This window comes from Rhinatrema bivittatum, chromosome 3 (genome assembly GCF_901001135.1).
Source record: "Rhinatrema bivittatum chromosome 3, aRhiBiv1.1, whole genome shotgun sequence".
Taxonomy (NCBI): Eukaryota; Metazoa; Chordata; class Amphibia; order Gymnophiona; family Rhinatrematidae; genus Rhinatrema; species Rhinatrema bivittatum.
The window spans coordinates 268810203-268833200 of record NC_042617.1 but is presented as its reverse complement, the minus strand read 5'-3'; the positions used below and the strand labels follow the sequence as shown (position 1 = coordinate 268833200).

The window sequence follows — 22998 nt, the reverse complement described above, 5'->3', positions numbered from 1 at the left end:
TCATTGGTTTTGTATATTCCTGGAGAACATAACACCTCTACTGCTTGCAACACTTTCATGATTTATTGTGACTGTTGTTTGTGATATACTGTGAATGTTATTCGAACTGTGCATTTTATGTGAATGTTGCTTGTAATCCACAGAGATTTGTGGATCAGAGGACTATACATTTTGTAAATAAATAAATAAACATTGAGGTTTAAAGAGAAAACCAAAATGAACAGGGACAGTCAATTACAGGGCACCCAACTTTTGAAAGGTAAATAAAAGAACATATTTTGAATAATGAATGTTCTTTAAGTCATTCAGTTATTTTGTATTTCTTTTTAAAAACTATGTGGACTTAACTAACACTTAATACACATATGCCTTCACACTCAAACCATTTATACATGCAATAAAAAATAAAGTACACCCTCATCATCCCCACCCATCAGCAGGTAGCTTAGGTGATTAGAGGAGCCAGGAGATATGGATTCAAATCCTATTTGTTGTGAACGCGGAGGCGCGGTCACTTGCTCAGAGAGATGAGAGCCTTTGGGCCACGGCGCGGCTCAGGGAGAAGCCCCAAGATACACACCGTGGGAGGTGAGAGTGTTCAGGCACGGGCTGGAGCTGGAACAAGACTGGACCAGGATCAAGGCGAGGAACATCAGGAACTGGAACAAGGCAGGCTCAGCTCTCCGCTGGACCTGCATGCACCAGTGAGACCCAGCAACACAATGCTGGTCTCAAGAGTATCCCTCCGGCCACTCGGTAGCCCTTCCAGGCCCGCCGCTTGGGAACGACAAGTGCGAGAAGCCAGAAGGAGGCTGAGGGCAGGAACAAGATGAGACATGGAACTCAGGAACTTGGAAGACTCGGACAAGGACTCAAGGAACTTGGAAGACTCAGTCAAGGTTTCAGGATACTTGGAAGACTTGGACAAGATTTCATGGAACTTGGAAAACTCTGACAAGGATTCAGGATACTTGGAAGGCTCAGGCGAGGATTCAGGATTCAGGCACTAGTACAGGGTGAGTACTGCACCACAGCGTGCCCTACACGGCCGCCCATGGCTGGTCGTGGACCACGACGAAAGCGAATCAGACTCCAGACGAGAAAGTGAAGAATTGGAACTGAAAACATGTCGAAGATTCAGGAGAGGCCTGCACTGAGGCACACCCTACACAGTTGCCCATGGCTGGTCACGGCCCACGCTGAAGTGGAGCAGGTTCTGGCTTGAGTCTTGGGCATGAACAGATGCAGACACAAGGTACTCCGAAGACCGGGAACAGGATTCAAGACTCAGGATTCAAGACTCAGGATTCAAGACTTCGGAACCCGGATTCAGGAACAGACCTCAGAATTAAAAACAAGGAGCCTTCTGGAGACTTGCCCTAAAGACATGAAGACAGGCCTTGTGCCACAAAGTGCCCTACACAGCCCCCCATGGGCTGGTCACGAACCATGATGGTGGCACGCCAGGAAAGGTGGCAAGCAGGGAACCTGGAAGCAGGATGAACACCTGGAGACGAGGATATCAGGACCAGGACTGGAATACAGAACATCAGGAACTTCAGGACATCAAGACAAGGAACATCACTACACCAAAGAGACAACGAAGGAGCTCCAATGAGGAACAAAGCCAGGAACATCAGGAAGAGACCAGGAACATCTAGGACATCAAACAAAGAACCATTTAGACAAAGGCAGACCACGGAGGATCTTGACCGGACAGAGGAAGCATGGACAACCATGAAGATCCGGTTCAAAGGCCCAGAGGAAGTGGAAGAGAGCCCTTTTATAGGGCTGGATGAAGGAGCAGGCTGATGAGGTCATCTGGTGGGGCCGCGGGCTTTTCCTACCGCTGGCCCTTTAAATATTGTGCTGAGGCGCACATGCGTGCCTAGAGGAGCCCGGGGAAAGAAGCAGGCAGCAGAGTCCATGCCGCAAAGGTGAAGCTGTCGGCACCTGCATGAAGCAAGGTCCCAAAGTCGGCGGTGCTCCAGGCCACAGGGAGCAGCAGGAGTGGTGGCTCCCCCGACAGAAGAGGCAGTGCTGGCAGCAGCGGTACGGGGTGGCATAGGCCAGGAAGAAGGACGGCGCTGGCTTCCTAACTGCAAAGAAGATGAAATCGGCGGTGGCTCCTGCCACACACAGCGGCGTCAGGCAGCGAGAAGGATGTCCTGTGGCGTCGGGCCGTAGCCAGGCCATGTTAGAGCAGCAGCAGCGGTGGTGTCGGGCCAGGGTAAGTGAGGGCCTGAGAGCAGGATGGGCTCTGTGAGCAGGATGATAACACTATTTCTATCACCAAAACATGCTGCGACTTTAGATAAGTCACTTTATCTTCTATTTCCTCAAATACTCACTTACACTGTAAGCTCTGTAGGGAAGGAACTCATTATATGTAACTGCTGTAAAGCACTTAGGCTTAACACAATGAAAAAATGTAATATATGTACCACAAAGAAAAATCTGACACATATACACTATGCTGATGCTCCTGGAAAGAAATCATTAAGTATCCTGCTCACTCCAAAACAAACACATTACAGTACACTGGGTCTTTAAATCTCTTACGTCAGGCGATGAAATGTCCAAAAATAGTTATATCTCTCTGGATTTAACCCAGAGATTCTGGAATTCTACAATTCTGGAATTGCTAGGTCTTTGAACAATAGTTGGAAAGCTCCAGGTACTGATGAAAAATCTGCCAACTCTGGCCCCCCAGCCAGAACTGCAGCCAGCAAGCAGCAAAAGTCCTTTCTGTACACATGGGCCCAAAGGAGCAAGTGAAAGCACTGAGGCTTCATAGAGCAGAAGGCTTAGGGCAAACCCCTTCCACTTATACGGATATGAAGGAGAAAGTTGTTGGAGATCTGCTCCCCAGAGGGGAGGAGTTAGCAATCTGATGTAGATCTGCTCCTCCAGATGGGAGGAGTTGGCAATCTGTTATAGTTCTGCTGCTCGGAGTTAGCAATCTGTTATCAAGCTCCTCCTGTAGAGGGAGGAGTTAGCAGTCTGCTATGGATCTCCTCCTGGAGAGGAAGGAGTTAACAATCTGTTATCAATCCCTGCTACTAAGAGTGGCAATCTGCTATAAGTCCGCCAGAGGGTTAGCAATCTGTTATGGATCACCCTGCCAAGGGGAAGAGCTAACAATTGTAATACTCTGTAGGCGGAGTTAATGATCTGTGGTGGATTGGCTTCCCACAGAGTGGCAGTTGTATAATACCGCTCTAGTATTTATTTATTTATGAGCTTTTCTTTACCGACATTTGTAAAACACATCACGCCGGTTTACAATGAACTGCTGAAAGTAAGGAAAATTACAATGAACGTGGGGGGGGGGGGGGCAGGCAAGAAAAGGGAAAAAGGAGGGGACAAAAGAAAGAAGTAGAAGGTAGAAAATAAAGGAAAGGAGAAGGGAAGGCAATCATTAACTGAGTACAACAGGAACTATATACATCTTATATACCACTGTATACATCTGTAAAATCTTATACCTATCGTGGCTGAAAGTAACAGTACAAATGACTGGGAATTAAAAGGCGGAATTTGGAGGGTGGGAGGGCTAAGGGGGAGGAGCTACAATAAGTGCAGGGAAGATGCGAAGGCAGGGGCCAGGAGAGGAGGATTCATGGAGAGTACGGTTCAGGGACAATACGGTTCAAGGGAGACTGTCTATGTTTGGTTCGCATTGGGGTAGGCCTGCTTGAAGAGCCATGTTTTGACTCCTTTCTTAAAGTTGTGTAAGGATGGCTCTAGATGGAGAAAGATGGGGAGGGAATTCCAGAGTGAGGTACCAGCGATGGAAAAGGCTCTTTTCCTGGTGAGGGACAGATGAGCAGTTTTGAGAGACGGGGTGTGAAGGGTGCCTGCCAGGGCGGTTCTGGTAGGGCGTTCAGTGGAGCGGACATGTGGCATTTCCTCTAGCCAGGTGTGATTGTATTTGTATAATGAGCTGTGAAGGATGGTAAGGGTTTTATATTGAAAGCGGAAGGAAACAGGCAGCCAGTGCAGATCTTTTAAAATGGGGATAAAATAGTAGTGCAAGGGATGACACTGAGGTGAATTGTGAATCCCTGGGCCGATGGCAGATGACAGCACCCTCAGGAGGATATCCTGAGAGGGACCACCGGCTAGGCTGGAGTATGGAGACAGACACAGCTAGTTCTTTATTAGACAGGAAGTAGAACCACCAGAGGTGGCAGTAGTGAGCTGATGTGCCCGACAGGGCTGAAGTCCCTCCGATCCTGGAACTGCGGTCTCTGGGTTGCTGAGCTGTAGAGAGAGACTATAGGTAGTGAGCAGACAGGGTATACTGGATACATAACCAGTAGTAGATGATACACTCACAATTGTAGATATCTGTAATGGCTTCTATGCAACAGCGTCTTCAGTATATTCAGGAACAGGAGCCATAGGCGAGTGCTGGTTCCTATAAGCAGTCTAAAATGAGAACTCACAATATCTGTGTATGAGATGGCTTGTAGAATAGAAGAGAGTCTTTGGAGGGTTTTAGGAACATAGGCCCTCATGGAGCGAGTACCGGTTCCTATCTGCAATCTATAATAGTAATGCACCAGATAAAGTTATATAATAGCTTCTGATATAGAAGAGAGTTGAGAAGGGTTTTAGGAACATGGGCCCTCGTGGAGCGAGTACCGGTTCCTATCTGCAATTTACAATAATGACTCATGATCTCTGTACCTGCGATAACGTCTTAGACAGAAGGGAGTCTTCGGAAATTAGGAACATAGGCCCTCGTGGAGCGAGTATCGGTTCCTTTCTGTAATAGAACTCACTGTGTTCACGTCTGCGATCGCTTCCAGGTAGTAAGGAGTCTTCTGAGCATTCAGGGACATAGGCCCTCGTGGAGTGAGTACCGGATCCCGTCTTAGCAATCTGAAATCAAGAAGAGAGAGAGCGGGGCCCCCCGAGGAGCGGGTACCCCTGGATAAGGTGGTGGAGGCAGAGCAGCGGAGAAAGAATTCCCCTTGCTAACTCGATTCGAAGTAGCAAGCAAAGACCTTTTAAGGTGGAAGCAGATGACGTCACTACAGGGGGACGCACCCGAGGTTCGCGCCATTGCTGGTACAAACTCTGGAGCGTGCGCCCGCCCTTACCTCATCAGGAACATGGCGGATCCGCAGCGTCAAGCCAGCCCAGGGATTCCAGGAAGTATGACGAGGAGAAGACACGGCAGCATCTGTCCGTCAGACCAGAAGGGAGTCACCACAAAGGTAGAGAGGGTGGAGCGAGGGCGAGAACAGGCACGAACACAATAAAAGTGAGGCCACGTGGGCAGAAGCCAAAGGAGTCCCAGCTGCCCATGTGGCCAAAGGAAGAGACAGCTGGGTTACACAGTTGGAACATTTAGGCTGGTGAGATGCTGGAGACAAGCAGGCAGGTAAGCAGGAAGAGAGAGATATAGAGTTTACACACAGCCTCCTTCTCTACTAATCCATGACAATCTCAGGATGACTGAAAATCAAAAGTTTCCAGGTATAAATATAATAGAAATGGACAGGTTGATGGAGCAATCTGCATATTAGGAAACTGTGTACTGGATTACAGCAGTTTTAATGCACAGATTAAAAACAGTTTAACTCCTGATGCAGTAAGCTAATGCTATGCAAATGCATTGCGGGTTTTAAAAAAGCGCATTGACTATAAAATGAGCATTTGCCACAGGCCGAACGCACATTTTATCTTGGGGGGGCATTATCGCTGAAACAGATTAACTGGGAGGAGAGAGTAATTATCCAGCTAAGAAGCAGCTGTCACCACTTAGCGAAATAAGTATTGACTTATTCAGCTAAATTGGTGAACTACAGCCAAGTAGCCAGATAAGTGGCAGCAACAAAACCAAGGCTAGATAGTTGAATAAGTCCGTATTTATCCTGCTAAGTGGAGGCAACTAGCCTGATAAATTCTGACTTCTTTTCTTGCCTGTTTTCAAGTGATTTTAAGGGTTCTAAAGTGCCAGTGCAGCAGCACTGGAAACTTAGCTCCATCTCTGCCCAGGAGTTAAGTTTGCAGCATTAGGAAAACCTGGGTAATTGCCAGCAAACCTCTCTGCATGGGGGAGTACTGTTTAATGCTCTCATTTGCATGAGATTTCAATGAGAAGATGTTAAGCAGTATTCCCGTTTAGAAATGCACATTTTCTGCATTCAAAACTCCTTGCTGCATCAGCATTAAGTCCTATACAAAGAAAATACACGTTCCAGAGCAGATAAATCTATGTGTTCGGCTGAACGCACTGTTCTGCATCGGTCTCAGAGTTGGCAACCTAAGTAAAACCAGAAATGCATCTGCCTGTTAGGGTTGACCTGGGTCATGTGGCAACATATTTTTGTATACTAACTGAAGAACAGATTTGCCCAGAGCTACTAAATGACCCAATAAGCATTATTGCTCCATATCCAATGAAGGCAAAGGAAATTATTTTTTTGGATGAAATTTGTGAGTCATTTGAGGGTTTGACCTTGAAGCCAAATGTTTTCTGATGGGTGTATTCTCACTTTTCTCAGCATTATAAATACCAGATTGTGTAGAAAACACAAGCATGTTTTTAAGGCAGTCTCCAGGGCAGGGCTTCCCAAATTTGTCCCAGTGCCCCCCACAGCAGTGGCGTCTCGAGGGGCAGGCAGGGGGGGGGGGCCAATGCCCCGAGGTGCATTGCCATAGGGGACAATGATGGCCAACATATGGAGGCCCATGCGGCGCTGGTAGACCTCATCCCATCAGTAGCTGAGCAGCTAAGCATGCTGTTCCTATGCTGTATGCCGGCCACTATTCCCTCTAAGCTGCGTGCATGTGTGGCCGCGCACAACTTTTCTCGCAGCTGCGCACTAAAGGAAGATTGGCAGAGCAAAGAAAAAGTCACCTCCAAACCTCCAGGTGCACCTTCTCCTTCCTGCCTGCGCAGCCCCAGAAGAAAAATGTTGCTAAAACTGCGCAGACAGGGAGGAGGAGGAACATTGGCCCACGTGCAGAAGAGAAGCAGCGTTTGTAACAGAGCTGCTGCAGATCCTACCTTGCAGTGACCTGGGAAGAGGAGGACTGATAGTAGGGCCGCTACAGATCCCACCTCATGGCATCCCGAGAAGATCAGGGCCACTGCATGGACCCGCAAAGAGGAGGCCCAGAGGCAAGAGAGAGGCTGAGGCCCTGTAGAGTGTGTGTGTGTGTGTATGAGAGTGAGTTGAGAGACTGTGTGAGGGGGTGAGAGCCTGTATGTTCAGAGAAACAGCATGTGAGAGCCTCTGTATATGTGTGAGAGACAGTATGTAACAGTGAGAGAGCCTGTGTGTGTGTGTGAGAAAGACAGCATGTGAAAGAGAGAGTCAGTGTGTATGTGAGAGAGACAGCATTTGAAAGTGAGAGCAATGGGTTTGTGAGACAGCATGTGAGAGTGAAAGCCAGTGTCTGTGTGAGAGAGAGAGACAGCATGTGAGAATGGGAGCCTGAGTATATGTTTGAGGGAGGAAGGGAAGAAGACAGGTGGAGAGAGAAGAAACAGGAAAAAAGAGACTCTGTAAAAGGAATTGGCAAAAGACCAAGAAAGGGAACATGAAAAAAAGTCTGTGACCAACCGATTAGAAAACTAAGATCAGACATCGAAGGTAAAAATTTTTTAATTAATTATTAGTAGAGATGTGCAGAACAAAAAAAATTTGATTTTGGTTCATTCATTTGTTTCATTGAGACCCATATTTGTTTCATTAGTTTCAATATGAAAAACATTTTTTCGTTTATTTGTTTCATTATTTCCATTCATTTTCTATTAAAACATATGGGAGAATTATTATTGTCTATAATATGCTCTAATATAGTTAACTTTATATCAGTTGTCATGAGAGTTGGGAGAAGAAATCATCAAAAGAGAGAAAGAGCCACACGGTACTTTAGAAAATGGCAAAGTGGCATCAAAAAAGTGGCATAAAGTAGCGTAAGGATCCGCAAAAGGGTATAAGGCTTATGGGATTGGCAGGAGTTCTCTAATGCAATGTAAGTGAATGAAAGAAGCAGTAAGAGGAGGAAGAACACCTCGAGGTTTAGAAAGAGGATGGCTGCCCAACAAAAGTGTCATGAACAGTTGATGGCATCACAAAAGGCAAAGTGATCATCAGACAGTATAGTTTGGAGGGAGACGAAGAAAGAAATCAGAAAAGGTCAAGGAGAAGAAAGGATTGCCCAAGAGATAAAGAGAAGTAACAAAACATTTTTCAGATATATAAGAGAAAGAAGGAAAGCTCGAAGTGGTATAGTGAATTTGAAAGGTGACGAGGAGCAATGTGTCAAGACAAACAAGGAAATGGTGGAAATATTAGTTCTGTGTTGACTAAAGAAGACCCTGATGAAAGACCATTGCTGGTTAACAAGCTCGTAAAAAGGAATGGGCTAGACATAACTCCTTTTACAGAAGGGTATGTATGGGAAGAGCTAGGAAAACTGAATGTGGACAAGTCCATGGGGCTGGATGAGGTACATTCCAGGATACTACGACCAAGGCACTTCCAACACGATGAACCCCACTGCTATAAAGATAGAGCGAGCCCACACAGCATTGGGTCCACAACAAGAAAATGTACAGAGAACATAGTACTCAACCTACATAACTTTGCTCAAAAAGAAGAGATTATGAATATTGCTAAAACAAAGCAGGACTGGACCTGGAACGGGTAACATTTTCAATTTTTCAGGATCTTGCCCCTATCACTTTACGTAAGTGTTACCAGCTTCGGGAAGCTACACAGGCCCTCCGCCAGGAAGGGATCCTATATAGATTTTTCAGGAGAAGGGGAAACATATAGCATCAAAACAATTATGGAGGCCATTGAAGCCTTCAAACAAGCGGGACTAACAGCAAATCTCACTCCACCTTCTGCAACCCTGGCGCAGGCACCGCTCATTCAGCCCCCGAAATGACAAAGGACAGATGGAGGACGCCGAGCCCGAAGGCGAGCTGCAGCAGCAGGGTCAACATCAGACGAGCAAGGATGACCACCAATGTGCTCTCGCTGACTACTACAGATTTCGCTAGTGTATAGTTTGGTATAGTCTCTGGGAAACCATTGTTTATTTATGACTATAAGTATATAACTGGAACTTGGACAGTTTTATTTACCTCACTTAAGGCGGGTGGTGGTTGCCTCGGGCGGGCAGCTTTCCTGGTGCGTTCATGCCCCCAAAGGTAGAGATCCGCGTGGAGGGTTTAGTGGATCCAAACTGGACAGAGGATTTGGGATTCCGTTTTCTACATCTTCCTTAATGCTGTTATTAATAGTGATGATTATGTGATAGATAACTATGATTTTATATGGCTGATAGATCCGTGCATGAGCAAAAATGGGAGGGTTATTATTCTTTATATGCTTCTCTAAAAATGGCACAAATATTTTCTATAAATGTTAAAGGACTTAACTCCCATAAGAAGTGATATCTCTTGCAAAATGAACTACTATCCCACAACGTGACCATAGCTTTCTTGCAAGAAACTCACCTGCGTAAGCGTTATGAGTACGTTTTTAATTATAAAGAATACCCTCTGTTACGCGTGCTGCCTGCGGCAGACCCGTGGGCTTGGTCCCCTCACCTTTCCACAAGGACTCCAGCCTCTGGTTCCTCCTCGCTAGCAACAGTGGGCCACCAGCTCCAACCTCGGATCTGCTCTGATGCCTCCAGCTCTGCTACAGTCCCCAGCGTTCCAGATCATGATGCTTCTGCTCATCGGGCCTCTCCGTACGGCCCGTGAAGAGACGCCACTACCCGCACCACGCCCCTCCCTAGACGCGCACGCATATCGCTGATCCTTATGTAGGGACCACGGCAGGAACCTGGCCGTGGCCCCGGATGATGACGTCAACCTCTTCATAGTACTTAAGATCAAGCCCCGCTCCATAGCGTTGCCTTTGCAACAGGTCTCCTCGCTGGTCGAGTACTCGTTGCTGCTAAGAGATTCGTCTCTACTCTACGTTCCTGATCCTCGCTGTTCCTGCTTCCTGCCCTGCCTATGCTTCAGACTGATTACACGGACTTTGACTTCACTTCGCCTGACTATGCTACAGCCTATCTCCAGACCCAGACCTCTGCTTCGCCTGACCATGTATTGCCTATCTTCAGACCCTGACCTTCGCTTTGTCCGACTACGCTATTGATTCCTCCACGATCAGACCTCAGCTTCGATTGACTACGCAATTGACTTTTCCATTATCAGACCTCAGCTTCGATTGACTACGCTATTGACTATCTCTGTGATCAGACCTCAACATCGCTTGCCACAGCCCTTGGATTGCCGCCGGCCCTGACTTTGGCCTACTATTGGATGCCTCTTTTGCCTACTCCCTGGACATGGACTTATTAGGCTTCCGCCTACCTTTGCTCGAGCGCCCTCAGTCTGCCTTTGTTTCATTGGCGCCCGAGTTTCCAGAACCTTACCCAATCCAGAGTAGGACTACACCATCCCTCGTCTGCTGTCTCTGGGCTGAACCAACCTCTCTTGCTATTCTATCTCGAGGCCCACCTAAGTCCTGCCAGCCCTGGCACCCAAAGGCTCAACCCACAGGGAACGAGGGCTGGTATAGGTGAAGCTCCAGCAGCCTCTGCCTATCAGCCGACTCCACCTGCCAACGATGGGGACCTGTAGATCCTCACCTACGGGTTGCGTCAACCCCACCTCGGCCCAAGAGTCCACCTCCGACACAACACCCTCATCGTATTTAGCTGCCAGCATGAATTCTAACCGTTACTCCGGGACAGGTATCTTTATATCCATAGGATTAATACATGAACTGTTGTTTAGCATTGCAGATCCAGGGGGGGAGGGGGTGTTTTGTTTTCATTAAAATAAGGGTAGATTTCACCATTTTCTCTCTCCTAACAATATATGCTCCCAATTCTGAACAGGAGCCTTTCTTTGACTCCATCCAAGCAATATTGATGGCACACATGGAAGGCTACCTGATAGTGGGAGAGGACTTTAATATCACCCTAAACCCAACCTTGGATAATTCTCTATTAAACCCACCATCTCTGAAATATTTTGGAGGGGGAGTCAGGCGTAAATTAACTACCTTTATATCGGACTGGAGCCTCATAGATGTGTGGAGAAATTACCACCCCTCTTCGAGGGTATACACTTTCTATTCTGCTCACATAACAATAGTCTCATATAGACCTCTTCCTAATAGACAAAACTCTGCTGCCTCAAGTTCAGTCCACTGAAGTGGGAGTGATCACATGGTCCGACCACAGCCCAGTTGACGTGTCCTTTCAAGAACATAAGAGATCTTGTCATGCTTGGAAGTTAAATGAATCCTTACTTAAGGATAAAGCCTTTGTATGCAAACTTGAATCTCAGATACAAGAATAATTTGCATGTAATACTCCCTGTGATTGCCTCTGGGGTACGATATGGGAGTGCTCCAAGATGGTGGTCAGAGGCCTGCTTATTTCCAGAGCTGTCGCCACTAAATGAGAGCAGGACACATTACGGAAATCTTTACACACAAAAATTGAGCACTTAGGATGCCTGCATATGAGGTCCCACTCTCATAAGATATATACACAACTCTTTGCAGCGAAAGCAGAATTATATCAGTTAGAAGATCAAAACCTTTGCACATATTGGAACTTAATAAACAAGCTCACTTTGAATGGAGTATTAAGGCAGGCCATCTTTTGGCGCGTTAACTTAAATCCAAAACACCCAAAACAGAATCTCTAAAATTAAGGACCATTCGCGGAAGTTATGCTCTGACACTGCTGATATCAGACAATGTTTTTCAACTTTCTATACCAACCGCTACAGGAAAGATCCCTTAATTAAGGCAAATGATATAGACCAGTATTTGGAACATGTGAAACTTCCTATTCTAACAACAAAACAACAGAAAAATTTAGATGCCCTTATATCAGGTGCTGAGATAGCCTATGTTATTAAAATTATAAAATCTAATAAAGCCACAGGATTAGATGGATTCACAAGTGCATATTACCGTACGTTCTCTACTACACTGATGGACCCACTAGCCGCTTTTTTTAACTTGCGGGAAGGGCAACCACTTCACCCCCACTCAAATACAGCAGGTATTACTATTATTGCCAAACCTGGCAGAGATCCCTCTTTATGTGGATCATACAGACCAATTTCCCTCATTAATTTGGATTTGAAAATGTTAGCCAAAATACTAGCCCTTATACTGAACCACATTCTTCCCATACTAGTTCATTCAGATCAAGTGGGCTTTGTTTCACAATGCACAGCATCCGATAATGTCTGCAAGATCATGGACTTAGTTTGGTGGGGAAAGCAAAATTGTATCCCAATGGTTCTCCTCTCCATAGAACTCGTTCACTGGCCATTCCTGTTCGCCACACTGGAAAAAATGCAATTTGGCCCTTATTTTTTATCATGACTGCGGCAGTTGTATTCTTCCCCAATGGTGAAGGTGAGAGTGAACGGGGATTACAGCACGACATTCCCGATTGAAAGAGGAACCTGACAGGGTTGCCCCCTCTCTCCCCTTTTGTTTGCCCTTTTTTTGGAGCTCCTCGCCACCAGAATCGGGTCTGATCGAAACATTAAAGGCCTCAGGCTAAAGGACACAGATTATAAAATCTCAATGTTTGCTGATGACATCATGCTCACCCTTTCGGACCCCTATAATTCATTAGCAGGGTTTATGAATGAGATATATCTTTATTTAGCAAAGCTTCAGAGTTTAAAGTAAATGCAGAAAAATCAGAACTGCTAATATTAATCTCCCTAACTCGGAGGTCACAATCATTAGGGATCAACTACCTTTCCACTGGGTTAAGTCCACTATTAAATACTTAGGAGTTTACCTCAGCCCCAGTATATCGGACTACTATGATAACAATTACGTGCCATTACTGAGGACCATTGGGAAGGATTTAGAAAAATGGGACAGAGGTTTACACTCTTGGCTAGGCCACATTGCGATAATTAAAATGAACGTCCTTCCATGATTACTATATTTGTTCAACACTCTCCCCATACATCTCTCAACAGCTATACTTCGCAAATGGCAGAAAAAGATATATGACTTCATTTGGTGCCATCGCACCCCTAGAGTTACACGCACTGTCAGGCAACAGCATAAAAAATTTGGAGGTTTGGGGGTTCCTAATTTGATATTATACTATGTTGCATCTCGATTCAGGGCTCTAGTTGATATGCATCGCTCAGATTATGATAAATGTTGGATACAGATAGAACAATCTACATTAGGGTCTATGCCCCTACAATCACTATTTTGGAAATCTCGCCTATTTTGGCACCCAATACATTATATATTTCCAGCTACGTCCACTACTTTAAAGGTATGGGCTACTTGGAGAGACATGCCTATTCCACAACACACAGTTTCCAGCTGGATACCAGACTTTTTTTCGCTAGCTGGCACAGTTCAGGGATAGAAAACATAGGCCATATGTTATCACAAGGCACTTTCTCTCCATGGATCACCTTATCCAAAAATACTCTTTGGGAACAACATCTTTCTTAGCCTATGCGCAGGTTAAGCACTTTGTTAGAGCTATACTGCACAAGCATATGATGCGCCCCCACTAGATCTATGTTTGAGAATCTCTGCAACCACGCATCAATGCTCAGGGGTATGATATCCAAAATGTATGGATTGCTATTGATGTCACCCTTGAGTACTCCCACGTTTATCACCAAATGGGAGGCTGATTTAGGGAAACCATTAAGCCCTGAAACATGGAGGAAGATATATCTTCTTTCCAGTAAGTGTTCCATCTCTACTAAACTACAAGAACACTTTCAAAATGATTTATAGATGGCACTCACTCTCGAAAAACTTCATAGAATATATCCCACCCAATCGACACTGTGCTGGAGAAAATGTGAATCGATCCACATATGGTGGTCTTCTCAAAGTAAACTTTGATCCAGACATGAGCTCGGTGCTGCTTAATTTACCTGTCCCAGGGTTATCCACAATACACCAGAGATTTTGCCTACAAGTGTTTATTGCCACACGTCTTACCATCACTTCCTATTGGAAATCGGAGAACACTCCGGTACTGTCAGAAGTTTTGAGTCGCATCTATGCTACAAAATGTTTAGATTTTCTTACATCAGTTAAGAATAATCCCCTAGCCACCTTTCATAAAATTTGGAAGCTGCTCTCTGCTCTAGTTAATGAGGGGTAGCTGGTTGTTTATATGATTTTGTAAGCCCGGCATGCCTACTCAATAGTATTTCTTATTTCTTATTCTTTACAAGCATGATAATTGTCAACTAGACACTCAGACAGCCAGAGCCTACAAATTATTAGATCTAAAATGTTTTTTTCATTTCATAACACACTATCTACGTTCATACCACTTAGAAGCTTATAGTCTTTTGTATCATTGAAATTAGTAGAAAATGGGGAGGGGTGGGGAGGGGTGAATGCAGCACGTTTACTTATGTAACAAGTTTGTTATTATATCTTGGTTGTAAAAGCGTTATAATGTTTTCAAAATCCAATAAAACGTTAATAACAAAAAAAAAAAAAATCCTAAGGAGTGTTTCAATAAGTTTGCAATGCAATCTATGGCTAGGGCCTCAGTAAAGGTTTGAGCATGGCATGCTCTAGTGGTACGTGACAGGCCTCAATTGTTAGGGTTTGAACATGGCATTTCATAGGTGTGAGAGGCCTCATTGGTAATGTTTGGAACATGGCATATTGTAGCTGTAAGTGAAATGCCTCAGTGGTTAGGGTTTGAACATGGCATGCTGAGGCTGTAAGTGATAGGCCTCAGTGTTAATGGTTGGAACATGGCATGCTATATCTGTGTTGCATTCGTGCCTGCTCTTGCCCTCGCTCCACCCTCTCTACCTCTGAGGTGACTCCCTTCGGGTCTGATGGACAGTTGCTGCCGTGGCTTCTCCTCGCCATTTCTTCCCGGAGTCCCCGGGCTGGCCTGACGCTGCGGATCTGCCATGTTCCTGATGACGTAGGGAGTGCGCGAGCTCCGAAGTTTGTACCAGCAAGGGGCGTCCCCCTGTAGTGACGTCATCCACTTCCAACATAAAAGGTCTTTGCTTACGCTTACGAATTGAGTTAGCAAGGGATTGATTGCGGGGATCATCTCGACCCGCTTCGTTCTCCGCTGCTCTGCCTCTTCGAACTTACCAGGGGTACCCGCTCCTCGGGGGCCCCGCGCTCTCTTCTTGTTTTCAGATTGCTAAGATGGGATCGGGTACTCGCTCCTCGAGGGCCTATGTCCCTGAACACTCAGAAGACTCCCTATTGCCTGGAAGCGATCGCAGACGTGAACACTGTGAGTTTCTATTCCATTTGCATATAGGAACCGGTACTCGCTCCTCGAGGGCCCATGTTCCTAGAACTCTGAAGATTCTCTTCTAAGACGCTATGGCAGATATGGAGATCGTGAGTTATTATTACAGATTGCAGATAGGAACCGGTACTCGCTCCTCGAGGGCCCATGTTCCTAAAACCCTTAGAAGACTCTCTTCTATTTCAGAAGCTATTTCATATACAGATATTGTGAGTTCTTATTTCAGTTTGCATATAAGAACCAGTACTCGCCTAGAGGCTCCTGTTCCTGAATATACTAACTATTCTCTATTGCCTAGAAACCATTACAGAGATAGATAACTATGAGTTACCATTGCTCTCTCAGAGCTATCCCTGGAACCAGGTACTCGCTCCTCGAGGGCCTAACTCTCTCCAGCTACTGAGCCATCTTATTAAATCTATGTGAGTGTATCATCTACTTCTGGTTATGTATCCAGCATACCCTGTCTACTCACTATCTATGAGTCTCTCTCTACAGCTCAGCAAACCCGGAGATAGAAGTTCCAGGATCTGAGGGACTTCAGCCCTGCCGGGCACATCAGCTCACTACTGCCACCTCTGGTGGTTCTACTACCTGTCTAATAAAGAACTATCTATGTCTGTCTCCATACTCCAGCCTAGTCGGTGGTCCCTCTCATGATATCCTCCTGAGGGCGCTGTCATCTGCCATCGGCCCAAGGATTCACCATTCTACATTAGAGTGCTCAGTACAACACTGCTACCTTGCAGTCTAACCCTCAAATGTTGCTAACATCTCCTTCCTCAGGAACTGTATCATAACCAATTGCTACTTCTTAGCAGGAACCATACAGATGGCCAACACCTCCCTTCAGGGGAACTCTCGTATATCAAGTTGCCACTCTGTATGGAGATCCATAACAGATACTAACTCCTTCTCTCTGGAAGAACAGATCTTATATGGTTGCTGACTTCTCCCCTCTGGGGAGCAACTCCATAATGGTTTGCCAACAGATTGCTAACCCTAGCAGAGACTCTAACAGATTGTTACTCCGCAGTCCATCTCTTAACAGACTGCTAGTTCCTAGCAGCTCCTATAACAGATTGTTAACTCAGAGCGGAAAAGCTAACAGGTTGCTAGCTCCTCCCCTTTGGAGGAGCAGAAGATAACAATCTGTAAGTGACAGGCCTCAGTGTTAGGCCTCAGTGTTAATGGTGAACATGGCATGCCATAGCTGTAAATGACAGGCCTCACTGGTAATGTTTGGAACATGGCGTGCCATAGCTGTGACAGGCTTCATCAGCAAGGGTTAGAGGCCTCATTGGTAATGTTTGGAACATGGCAAGTCATAGCCATAAGTGATAGGCCTCAGTGTTAATGGTTGGAAGATGGCATGCCATAGCTGTAAATGACAGGCTTCATCGGCAAGGGTTGGAACATGGCATGCTGTAACTGACAGTCCTAATCATTAATGGTTGGAACATGGCATGCAATAGCAGTAAGTGACAGGCCTCACTGGTAATGTTTGGAACATGGCATGCCATATCTATAAGTGACAGGCCTCAGTGTTAATGGTTGGAACATGCATGACATAGCCATAAGTGACAGGCCTTAGTATTAATGGTTGGGACATGGCATGCCATAGCTGTGACAGACCTCAATGGTAATGGTTGGAACATGGCATGCCATAGCAGTGACAGGCCTCATTGGTAATATTTGCAACATGGCATGCCATATCTGTGACAGGCCTCAGTGTTAATGATCGGAACATGGCATGCCATAGCTGAAAATGACAAGCCTCGTTGGCAAGGGTTGTAACATGGCATGCCTTAGCTGCTGTAAGTTACAGACCTCATTGGTAATGTATAGAATATGGCATGCCGTGGCTGTGAAAGGCCTCAGTGGTTAGGGTTGGAGGAATCCAGGATGATAAAGGATAAGTTATTCTTAAGTGTTGGTTTTTAGTAGAAGAGTCAGAGGATCTCAGTAGAGTCATGCCCCTGTGGTTGTTTGTCAAACACCACACTGAGGCCTGATTCCTCTGACTTCTCCTGCCTGCTTCACCTCTACAACTGTTTGTGGTGAAGCATGCAGGGGAAGTTAGGAGTTAACCTCAGTGGTGGTATTTGGCAAACACCACCACTTAAGTCTGATTCAACTGAACTCCCCTGCCTGAGTTGCCCAGCAACTCTTTGGTGCTAAGCAGGCAGAGGCGGTCAGTGAGATCATGCACCAGTGTCTTCCCCTGCCTGCTTCCCCTAAAGAACTGTTTGGGATGAAGCAGGCAGGGGAAGTCAGTAGAGTAATGCCTCGGTGGTGGCATCTGGGGGAAAGGAGGCAGAAGAGCTCAGTAGAGTCATGCCTCAGAGATTGCATTTGTTAAAAGGAGGCAGAGGATCTCAGTGGATTCATGCCTCAGTAGTGGTATTTAGCAAACATCACCCCTGAGGCCTGATTCCACTGACCTCCCCTGCCAGCTTTGCCTCAACAACTGTTTGGAGACAAAGTAGGCACGGGAGGTCAGTGGAATCAGACCTCATGGATGGTGTTTACTCCCCCACTGAGGTATGACTACCATGTCTCCCCTTGCCTGCTTCGCCTCAACAACTTTGTGGGGTGAAGCAGGCAGGGGAAGTCATTGGAGTCAAGCTTCAGTGATGGCATTTGGGTAAAGGACACAGAGGATCTCAGCGGTGTCATGTTTCAGAGGCAGAATTTGTTAAAAGGAGGCAGAGGAACTCAGTGGAGTCATGCCTCGCAGGTGGATGTTGGGGAAAAGGAGGTAGAGGAACTCAGCGGAGTCACGCCTAGAAGGTTGCATTTGGAAAAAAAGAGGCAGAGGAGCTCAGTGTGGTCATACCTCAGGGGTGGATTTTGGGGAATAGGAGGCAGAGGAACTAAGTGGAATCACCTCGGAGGAGGATTTTGGAGAATAGGAGGCAGAGGAACTCAGTGGAGTCATGCCTACCCGGTTGCATTTGGGGAAAAGGATGCAGAACAGCTCAAAGCTGTCATATCTCGGAGGTGGATTTTGGGGAATAAGAGGCAGAGGAACTCAGTGAAGTCATGCCTACCCAGTTGCATTTAGGGAAAAGAAGGTTGAGGATCTCAGCGGAGTCATGCCTTGGAGGTAGATTTTGAGGAAAATGAGGCTGAGGAGCTCAGCGGAGTCATGCCTCAGAAGTGGCTTCAGGTTGCAGAGAAACTTGGTAAAGTCATGACCCTGCCCTTGTGCTTGCAAGAAAGCAGGCATCCCAAAGATGGTGTGAGGTGTATGGCACCGAAAGGTTTCTGCTAGATGTGACCCCTGTGCTGTTGGTGTAGGGGTACCTTAGTGTAAGGCTGCTGCAGGATCTGCTGCTAGACCCCTGTGTTGTTGATGTTCGGGTATGGAAGAAAAAGGCTGCTACTGGATGTTCTGTCAGACCCCTATAATGTCAGGTCCCAGTATTTTTCTTGAGAATGTGTCAAGAGGAAGTAAGCTGAGTCAGACCCCAGTTTGTGGATGGGGCCAAGTCAGGAGGCAGCAGGGAGTGACAAGCCCTAGTTTGGTGGATGGGGACACGTCTTCAGGCAGGCAGAGACTGTCAGTGCATGTTGGTCCCTGTTGCTAAGGGCAAGGCAGGCTGATTTTGTCAGTGTATGTTGGCTCCTATAATGATTTTGTAAACACAGCAGGACTGAGCATTCAAGTTTTGTGACCCTTGGATTGTTTTTTCGGGCCGTGGAGGCAGCAACAGTGTACTTGTTGTAGTGTGGACTATCTGGCAGTGTTGGGAACACAGCAGGACACAACACTGCAACTCTTTCAGCCCACGACCTTGCATCTCAGGCCTGGACAGGAGCAGCAGTGTGGTGGTTGTAGTTTGTCTGTTTCCTCGACCATGTCTGAACGCTGCCCGGAACTGACCTTTGCATGTCCACTGACCACGTCTGCACGCTGCCTGGAACTGACCTCTGCCTGAACACTGACCATGTCTGACCACCGCCTGGAACCTGACCTTTGCCTGATTGACTATCCACGGACTGACCACTGGTATTGACCCCTGCTTTGGCTGACCACGCTATCCTTGATTCTGGCCTTGATCCTCACTCTCCATTCAGAGACTCTGCTCTGGCCTTCTCTGGCTCCTGGACTCCCTGACTTAAACATCGACCGTGTACCCTTGTTCGTGGTGGGCACACTTCTGAACTTTATCTCTCGGAGATCCTGCGAGGCCCACCTAAGACCAGGCGGCCCGGGTAACCAAGGGCTCAATCTGAGGGAACTCCGGGTTGCTATTGGTGAAGCTCCAGCTAGCCTCTGTCTCCTTCTGTGCTCCGCCTCCTGGTTGCAGGCGCTCTCTGGGTCCAACCAGGGAGCCTACCAATCCTGCACCAGGTCAAGGGTCCACCTCCCAGCGCAACAGAAATATTTTATTCATGCTTGGGAAACTAAAAAAAAAGTATATGATTTTAGAAGATATTCTATTTGTCAGTAGTTTTAAAATATTATTTTATTAGTATGGTTTTACTATTATAATCAACACTTTACGTTTCTTGATTTTGTTTGTTTTATGAGGAATGGTGGTTCTGTTTTTCCATTGTTTCACATAGAGTCTAGCTTCTTGGGGTTTCCATTTTAGTTTTTGTCTGCATATTGCTGGTTCTAATTTGTGACCCTTTATTTTGTATTTGGTGAGAGTCTGTCTCTGCTCTATGCATGTGACCATGATGAGAGATTCTGCCAGGATGTAGTGTCTGTGTAGGGATCTATAGCAATCGTGTTTGTTTTGTTTCCCCAGTAGGTGGTGTATTGGTATCCTGGGACCCAATGTAATATTTACTTGTGCTTTTTCACAGGTAGGGAATTGAGTCCCTGGTGTTACTACTGTTACGTTATGATACGTTTACTATATAGATTTTGAGTATCTTTTTTGCAGGGTTTTGTTTAGGTCACAATATGTCTGACAGTGGAAGGTGTTTTTTTGCTGCTATTACTGTGAGATGACACCAGAATTTGAAAATATTAAGTTGTATGATTAGCTATATGGGAAACATCCAAGCTCCATAGTTGGGAGAATTTCTGTGGATGCAGTGTGTTACAGAACTGTAGGTGCAGGATTTTTAATGACATTCTTTCCTTCCTGTATACATTCCAGACTTCATTCTCATAGCCATATAATATTAGATGAGTGAGGGTATCAAATAATTTTAATAGTAGTGTTACTTAGAAATGTGAAACTAATCAGCTTTTTAAAATCATACAGAAGAACCTTTGGACTTTCTTATTAAGACTTATTTAATAGCCAATTTTAAAGCAGGGGGCCATACTATGGAGTTGGGTGGGTGTGATATGAAAAAATGTCATTTTGGCTCCCCACCATCCACCCACCCACTAAATTATTCTGTCTAGAGATACCACTGATCTTCTGTGACCTTAAGCATAGGTACACGAAGGATGGGTGGGTGGCACAGGAGAGGCACACAAATGCATTGACCCCCGGGCACCGGAGGTGCATTGTACGCCACTGCCTCACAACAACTGTAAGGACATCTAAAATCAACAGGCAGAAGTGCATATATTGGAATGTGTGTAAATTTAATATTGCCTACGTGCGCCCACTGATCGGCTGTGGCACGATGACGTCTAGAACACATTTAGAAAGCAATTCTGCAGGAGCTAGGCCGGTCACGTGGCCGCTGTGCTCGGCACTCAAATGGTCACGCCCCCACCCCCTGCTACTGCTCCGGCGCAGACCTGCCACAGCTCACCTCGAGGTGCTTGCTCCAGGCGATCTGCGGCAGTAGCAGCTGGCAGTACTTGTTTTCTTCCTATCGGTTCCATTTGTGTGAGAGGAAGAATGAATGATGCCCTCCGTCGGGGGAAGGAAAGCGAATGGCCTGCGCGGGAAAGATGCAGGGGAGACCAGATTAGGTGGAGCAGTGATCGGAGCATGAGGTGCGGGAGCGAAGGCGGGAGAGAACTACTGCGTTCCCTGGTGACGTCACAAGCCGACACAAGGCTCCTTGCTCCCGTTAATCCCGGGTATGCAAGGATTGCCTTCCTCACAGCTCTCCCTCCGGGCACCGTTGCCAGTTTTGCGGCGCCGGAGCTCGGAGGGTGTCAGGTGCCCTCTGTTGCTGACGGAGCGAGAACGGGGCCAAACTTCCTCACGCCCGGGACAAGCGACGTGAGATTAGCCAGTTCCTGCTGTTCCCAAACCATCTTTCTGGCAGCCTCACTGTTACGCTTACCATTTAATTTGAATGGACCTGGCTGATCAAAGGGTTGCTTCTTCGAGCCCTTCATGAATTGGAGCAGCTGCTGTCCTACACCCCCCCCCCCCCCCGGGTTGTACTATCATAGAGGGAAAGGCTACAATATTTATATAAACGCTAGTGTGGAATTAATATCCCAGAGGGACAGCAGGAACCTGCTTGAGTTAATGTCTGTGTCTTGTAGGGAAACAAATTCTTTCTTAATATGAAAAGCTTTTGCAAAATAAGCTCTGACTTCTGGAATTCCAGAATCAAATTCACCGTAACCGCAGAGAGAAACAGCACGAGTCAGAATGATATCTATCTAGCTATACATGCACACACGGAACGTTTTAATAGTGGATCTAGAGCTGTATTACCTCAATCTTGTATTTTTCTGTACACCAGTTTAAAATGGAAACACTGAGTCTCCATTAGAAAATGAAATTGAACTTGGTAATGCTTGGATTTGAAAGACTGTAAGTTAATAAATACTAATTTTAGTAAGGCTTTCCTCCCGTTATGTGTCAGTGGGAAAAACGTTTAGTGCCCCAAATTAAACTGTTAGTTTTTCTGAATGAAGTAATTCAGATGAAGTTGTATGGTACAAAAGTACTGTAACTGCAAATATAGTCACAACCCCCAATTTCTTCCAGCAGCTCATGGGCAGATTCTGTAGCAAAAGCTGGATAATTATGTGGTACATTTGCATAATAATGTAACTTTTTAACTATATATAGTCATTTTTTATCATTTCTTTGTCTATTTTGTTCTTTTTTGGGGGGAAGAAATCTTAATGATGGATTTGGGAAAGGATCTGGAGTTTGGAGAGAGAAGGGATCTGAGGAGGGAAATGGAGAAAGAATGTCAGGCAGCAGAGAATGGAAGTGCAGAAGGAGAAGGGATGATTCACTCATATCCATCCTCCCAACACACTCTTCCTCTCATGCTCTCTTTATTCCCTTCACTCTGTCTGCACTCCCATCAGATTTCCCTCACATGCTACCCATAGCTCCTCTGATCCCACTGCTGTTCTAATCTCATTCATAGTCTGCTTCTCATCTTGATTCACTCTCATCCTGCACCTCTATCCCCACAGTGCCAGGACCATCCTTTAATTCCCAGGGCAGGAATTCTGAATTATGCATACCCCTAAATTTACCAGTGGCTGTTACAGCACAGCACTTTCTCCTTTGGCAGCAAAGGCACAGCTATCCCTCTGGTGTGGTGACTACAGGAAAGCAACCCACCTCTCTCTCTCCTACCTATCATCCCCCTCTCTCTACCCCCACTTCTTGTCGAACATTGTCCTTTCTCTTCCCCTCCACTCCTTCCTCTGGATCTCTCTCTCTCCCCTAATTCACCCTGCCTTGCATCCCCCTCTTTCCCAAACTCCATCTCGGTGTTCCCCCAACACTGCCTGCCCTCTCTCTAACTACTTGTCCTCGATCT

General features: G+C 46.1%; 1 protein-coding gene across 5 annotated transcripts in view; it reads right to left on the bottom strand.

Moving 5' to 3' along the window:
* The window catches only part of AKAP7 (A-kinase anchoring protein 7), a 536627-nt gene extending 515193 nt beyond the window's left edge, over positions 1 to 21434 (bottom strand). For all 5 annotated transcript variants that reach the window (XM_029594580.1, XM_029594582.1, XM_029594577.1 and 2 more), the window contains exon 1: positions 21061 to 21434. In XM_029594580.1, coding sequence (XP_029450440.1) covers positions 21061 to 21244 — 184 coding nt within the window. In that variant the 5' untranslated portion in view covers positions 21245 to 21434. The remainder of the gene's footprint in view (positions 1 to 21060) is intronic.
* Positions 21435 to 22998: the final 1564 nt, after the last annotated feature.